The sequence below is a fragment of the Podarcis bocagei genome (assembly GCF_964188305.1).
Source record: "Podarcis bocagei genome assembly, chromosome: 2".
NCBI lineage: Eukaryota > Metazoa > Chordata > Lepidosauria > Squamata > Lacertidae > Podarcis > Podarcis bocagei.
In genome coordinates this window covers 31,555,338-31,560,594 of record NC_138126.1, presented here as the reverse complement: position 1 = coordinate 31,560,594, position 5,257 = coordinate 31,555,338, and the positions used below count along the sequence as shown (strand labels likewise).

General features: G+C 46.0%; 1 protein-coding gene across 3 annotated transcripts; it reads left to right on the top strand.

The window, feature by feature from the left end:
- The first annotated feature begins 998 nt into the window (after nt 1–998).
- Nucleotides 999–4,157, top strand: LOC308581584 (tigger transposable element-derived protein 1-like). 3 transcript variants are annotated; one of them, XM_081184213.1, is made up of 3 exons: nt 999–1,315; nt 2,049–2,120; nt 2,288–4,157. In XM_081184213.1, the coding sequence occupies exon 3, from the start codon at nt 2,314–2,316 to the stop codon at nt 4,012–4,014; it is 1,701 nt and encodes a 566-aa protein (XP_081040339.1). In that variant the 5' UTR covers nt 999–1,315; nt 2,049–2,120; nt 2,288–2,313; the 3' UTR covers nt 4,015–4,157. The 3 variants fall into 3 exon arrangements, with proteins under 3 accessions (XP_081040339.1, XP_081040338.1, XP_081040337.1); XM_081184212.1 differs by lacking the exon at nt 999–1,315 and having other exon boundaries at nt 1,949–2,120; nt 2,297–4,157; XM_081184211.1 differs by lacking the exon at nt 999–1,315 and having other exon boundaries at nt 1,949–2,120.
- The last annotated feature ends 1,100 nt before the right edge of the window (nt 4,158–5,257 follow it).

The following is a 5,257-nucleotide window of genomic DNA, read 5'->3' as shown; positions in this document are numbered from 1 at the left end:
TGTGCTAGCAGTTTAAATGCTGCACCAGTAGGAGAAGCATATCCCTTTTCAACTGTGCCCTTTTCTTACGAAAATCATCTTCCCCACCCCCTTGCTATTTGTCCTATTATGCGAAATTTACAGGTACAACCAGTGTACAGATGTTATTCAATAAATCTATATTTATTGACAGAGGCCACATCTGCACCATACACATTCTAAACAGTCATGGCTTCTCCCAAAGAATCCTGGGAGCTGTAGTTTGTTAAGGGTGCAGAGAGTTGTTAAGAGACACCTATTCCCCACCCCAGGCTACATTTCCCTGAGTACTCCGGGAAGCGGGATTGATACTTAAAACACTCTAGACCATAATGATATTAATCCTAAACCCAAGGGTTGCTCTAAATGCACACTAAAAAAATCCTGGACCACAGAAGCTCGCGTTCTTTGACTCTTAATGCAGCTTCTTTATTCCTCAAACACACATCTTTATAGTCATCTCATAGCAGGGACACAGAATAAATCACACCTTTGGTATTGCTGTTGTGAAACTGTTTGTACATGTACAGTGGTACCTTGGTTCTCAAACTTAATCCGTTCCAGAAGTCTGTTCCAAAACCAAAGCATTCCAAAACCAAGTCGTGCTTTCCCAAAGAAAGTAATGCAAAATGGATTCCTCTATTCCAGACTTTTAAAAACAACCCCTAAAACAGCAAATTAACATGAATTTTACTATCTGAGACCATTGATCCATAAAATGAAAGCAATAAACAATGTACTGCAGTCGCACAATCAGTAGCTGAACTGGGTTTTACACAGTCAGCGTAACACACAAAACAGAACTGTGGCACTCAAAACAGAACACGTGTAGCTTTCGACACTTCCGGGTTTGCAGTGTTTAGGTTCCAAGTTGTTTGAGTACCAAGGTACCACTGTATTGGCTATTGTTATGAATTGTCTATCAAGGTTGTAGTCCATAACATCTCGATGGCACCATATTAGGTACCCATCTATCTATAGCTATCTACAGTGGTACCTCGCAAGACGAATGCCTCGCAAGACAAAAAACTCGCTAGACGAAAGGTTTTTCCGTTTTCGATTTGCCTCGCAAGACGAATTTCCCTATGGGCTTGCTTCGCAAAACGAAAACGTCTCGCGACTTTGTTTCCTTTGTCTAAAAACCGTTAAAACCAAGGGTGCTTAGCTTGAACAGCTGCAGTTGCGACTTGACTTCGAGGAGCAACTGTTAGCACGTGGTTTGGTAGCCTTTTCTCAGACTTTGCTCACTTTTGAAGCTTTTCCAAAACTTTTCCAGAACTTCTCTTGCATCCATTTGGTAAGTTAAACTTTTAAAACTTTTTTGGGGGGTTTTGGATTTTGGGTTGGGGTGTTTGGGATTCAAGGACTTGGTGTTGTGGGGGGGGGTTGCGATAATCTGGGAGCTTGTGGGCCTTTTTTGGGAATTTTTATGATTTTCTGTGACCATTGGACAAGGTTGTTTTTTTTTCAATTTTTTTTCTGAGTTTGAATTTCTGAGTGCTGGCTGGCTGGGGGAACAGTTGGGGAGGTTTCTGCAGGAATCTGGGGGCTAGTGGGCCTTTTTTGGGAATTTTTATGATTTTCTGTGACCATTGGACAAGGTTGTTTTTTTAAAAAAAAATTTCTGAGTTTGAATTTCTGAGTGCTGGCTGGCTGGAGGAACAGTTGGGGAGGTTTCTGCAGGAATCTGGGGGCTAGTGGGCCTTTTTTGGGAATTTTTATGATTTTCTGTGACCATTGGACAAGGTTGTTTTTTTCAAATTTTTTTTCTGAGTTTGAATTTCTGAGTGCTGGCTGGCTGGAGGAACAGTTGGGGAGCATTGGGCCATGTTTTTATTTTTTGAAATTTTTTTTTGTCTGGGTGGGGGAACAGTTGGGGAGGGGTTTGCAGCAGTTGGGGAGGGGCTGGGGGAGCAGTTGGGGAGGGGTTTGCAATTTCTGTATTGTGGGTGGGTGGGTGTCTGTGGGAGCAGTTGAGGTTTTTGAAGACATTGGTGATTTTTGAAGCTTTTCCAAAACTTATTTTGCAGCCATTTGAGGTTTCTGAAGACTTCGGTGATTGATTGTTGAAGCTTTTCCAGAACTTCTCTTGCATCCATTTGGTAAGTTGAACTTTTAAAACTTTTTTGGGGGGTTTTGGATTTTGGATTGGGGTGCTTGGGATTCAAGGCCTTGGTTCTGGGTTTTAATTTCTGTGTGGTGGGTGGCTGGGTGCTTTTGTATTTTTTGGATTTGAAGCACATTACTTATTTTTTTTTCTTTTTCTGAGTTTACGAAGGTAAGAGCTGTGCTGCCATGGGACCCAAGAAGACTGCTGCTGCGGTGGCCGGCGAGAGGAAGAAGGAGAAGGTGACGCTGGAAATGAAGAAGGACATCATCCGGAAGCACGACGGCGGAATGCGTGTGACGGACATCGCCAGGGAGTATGGGAGGAATCCATCAACCATCGGGACCATCCTGAAGATGAGGGAGAAGATCCTGGTGACTGATGCAGCCAAGGGAGTCACCAGGATCGTGAAGAACCGCCCAGCTGTTCTGGAGGAGGTCGAGAAGTTGCTGCTCATCTGGATAGAAGAGAAGCAGCGTGCAGGGGACACAGTGTCTGAGGCCGTCATTTGTGAGAAGGCCAAGGCCTTGCACGCTGACCTCATCCGGGAACAGCCAGGAACCTCAGCCGAGCCAGAAGTCTTCAAGGCTAGCAGAGGTTGGTTTGAACGGTTCAAGACAAGATCTGGCATCCACAGCGTGGTCAGGCATGGAGAGGCTGCCAGTTCTGATGTTCCTGCGGCTGAAGACTTTGCAGCGGAGTTCCTGGAGGTTGTGAAGACGGAGGGCTACGTTCCACAGCAGGTCTTCAACTGCGACGAGACCGGGCTGTTTTGGAAGAGGATGCCCAAAAGGACTTTCATCACTCAGGAGGAGTCCAAGTTGCCTGGCCACAAGCCCATGAAGGACCGTCTGACCCTGCTCTTCTGTGCCAACGCAAGCGGCGACCTGAAGATCAAGCCCCTGCTGGTGTACCACTCGGAGAACCCACGGGCCTTCAAGAGACACAAGATCGACAAGGAGCGGCTGAGTGTCATGTGGCGATCCAACAGCAAGGCTTGGGTCACACGTGTGCTGTTTGTGGACTGGGTCAATCTTGCTTTTGGCCCTGCTGTCAAGCAGTACCTGCTGGACAACGACCTGCCACTGAAGGCTTTGCTTCTGATGGACAATGCTCCTGCCCATCCTAAAGGCCTTGAGGTGGACTTGTTGGAGGAGTTCAGCTTCATCAACATCATGTTCCTGCCGCCTAACACCACGCCACTGCTCCAGCCGATGGATCAGCAGGTCATCGCCAATTTCAAAAAACTCTACACCAAGGAGCTTTTCAGGCGATGCTTCGAGGTGACTGACTGCACCACCATCACCCTGCAGGAATTCTGGAAGGACCACTTCGACATCGTCACCTGCTTGAAGATGGTCACCACGGCCTGGAAAGGGATCAGCCAGAGAAATTTGAATTGCGCTTGGCGCAGCCTGTGGCCGGACTGTGTGGCACCAAATGACTCTGATGCACCAGAGTCAACAGTGGTGCAGGACATTGTTGCCTTGGGGAGGACCATGGGCCTGGAGGTCACGGAGGAGGACGTCTGCGAGCTGGTGGAGGAGCACGACGACGAGCTGACCACCGTGGAGCTGGTCGAACTGCAGGCAGAGGCTGCGCAGGAGCAGGCCTTACTGGAAGAGGAGGAAGCAACTGAGGAACGGCTGTCCTCCGAAAAACTGAGGGACATTTGCCTGAAGTGGAAGGAGGTGCAGACTTTTGCAGAGCAACACCACCCTGAGAAGCACGTGGCACATGACGTTGGGAACTTTTATGATACGAGGGTCATGTCGCCTTTCAGGGAGCTGCTGAAAAGGCGGATGAAGCAGCAGACTATGGACAGGTTCTTGACCAAGAAGCAAAGAGTGGAAGAGGAGCCTTCTTCGAGTGGTCCCCCAGAGTCTTAGAAAATGTACTGTACACTTTGTTGATTTTTAAATGTTTTTCTGTCATGTTTATAAAGTTAATTTATTTTCCCTTCAATTTTTGAACTGCTCTTTACAGTATGTGTGACTTTAAAGAGCAGTTAATAAACTGTTGTTGTACCAAATTTGGCTTTGTTTGGACTTTTTTTGACCATAGGAACGCATTAATTGATTTTCAATGCATTCCTATGGGATTTCGTGATTCGCAAGACGAAAAATTCGCTAGACGACAAAACTTGCGGAACGAATTAATTTCGTCTTGCGGGGCACCACTGTATCTGTATCTGTTTGAACATAAAAATGCACATTTTTTCTGTAATTGCAGCTTTCCCCCTTATTAATCTTTATAATAGGGCTCTTGGTATTGCAGAAAAAAACAATCTCCCACATGAATATTTTAGTGCATTAGTCCAGATTGAGAAAGCATTAATTGCTGCCTATTGAACACTTTCAATGGACCGATCCCTGCATCTTCACACTAAAACAGAACAAAAGTTAAGTTGTGAATTTGTCTTTATGTGTGTCTTGGACCATGCTGGGGGAGTGGGACAGAGTGAGAATCCACGAGAGACAGGAGGAGCACACAGACAGCATGAAACCATCCAACCCCTGTTTCAGTGAAACATTATCCTTTTATTATAGAGGCCACATCCCAGCAACATGCTTTCGTAAGGGGGAAAAAGTGTTCTGGTTTCCATCAAAAGCAACCGTAACCCATATTTCCACTTCCCTCTCTAGAAAAGGGGTAAAATAGCAAAATAAGAGAACACACAGAGCAGACCTGATGCATCCGACACCAAAGCGTGTTTCCACTGGACAGGAAGACAAAGTTATCCATGGCTTTTCTCAAGCATCTGCCGAAATTTGCTTGAACACTTCAAAACATGTTGCCAGATGTGCTCAATTAATAACTGAAAGAGCTGGGCTTTGTCTCTTCAACAGCAAAATGTCACCCCGTTACCGCTCACGTTCATCTGCATCAACGAAGGTGGTAACAGCATTAATTTTTCTAATTTCTTTCTGTCGTTCCCCTCCTTTAGGAAACCAGCACAGCTTCTAACATTTTAAAGATAAGGCGTTGACTGGGTGGGCGCAATCTGAGCAGGAATTGCACTTTTGGATCCTGTGGCCTGAAGGATCAGATTCACGATCTGGGGTTGCAGCACTGCCCTTGACCTCAGTAGCACCCAAAAAAATTTTAGCTGGATGTACCAGCGGCAGCTTT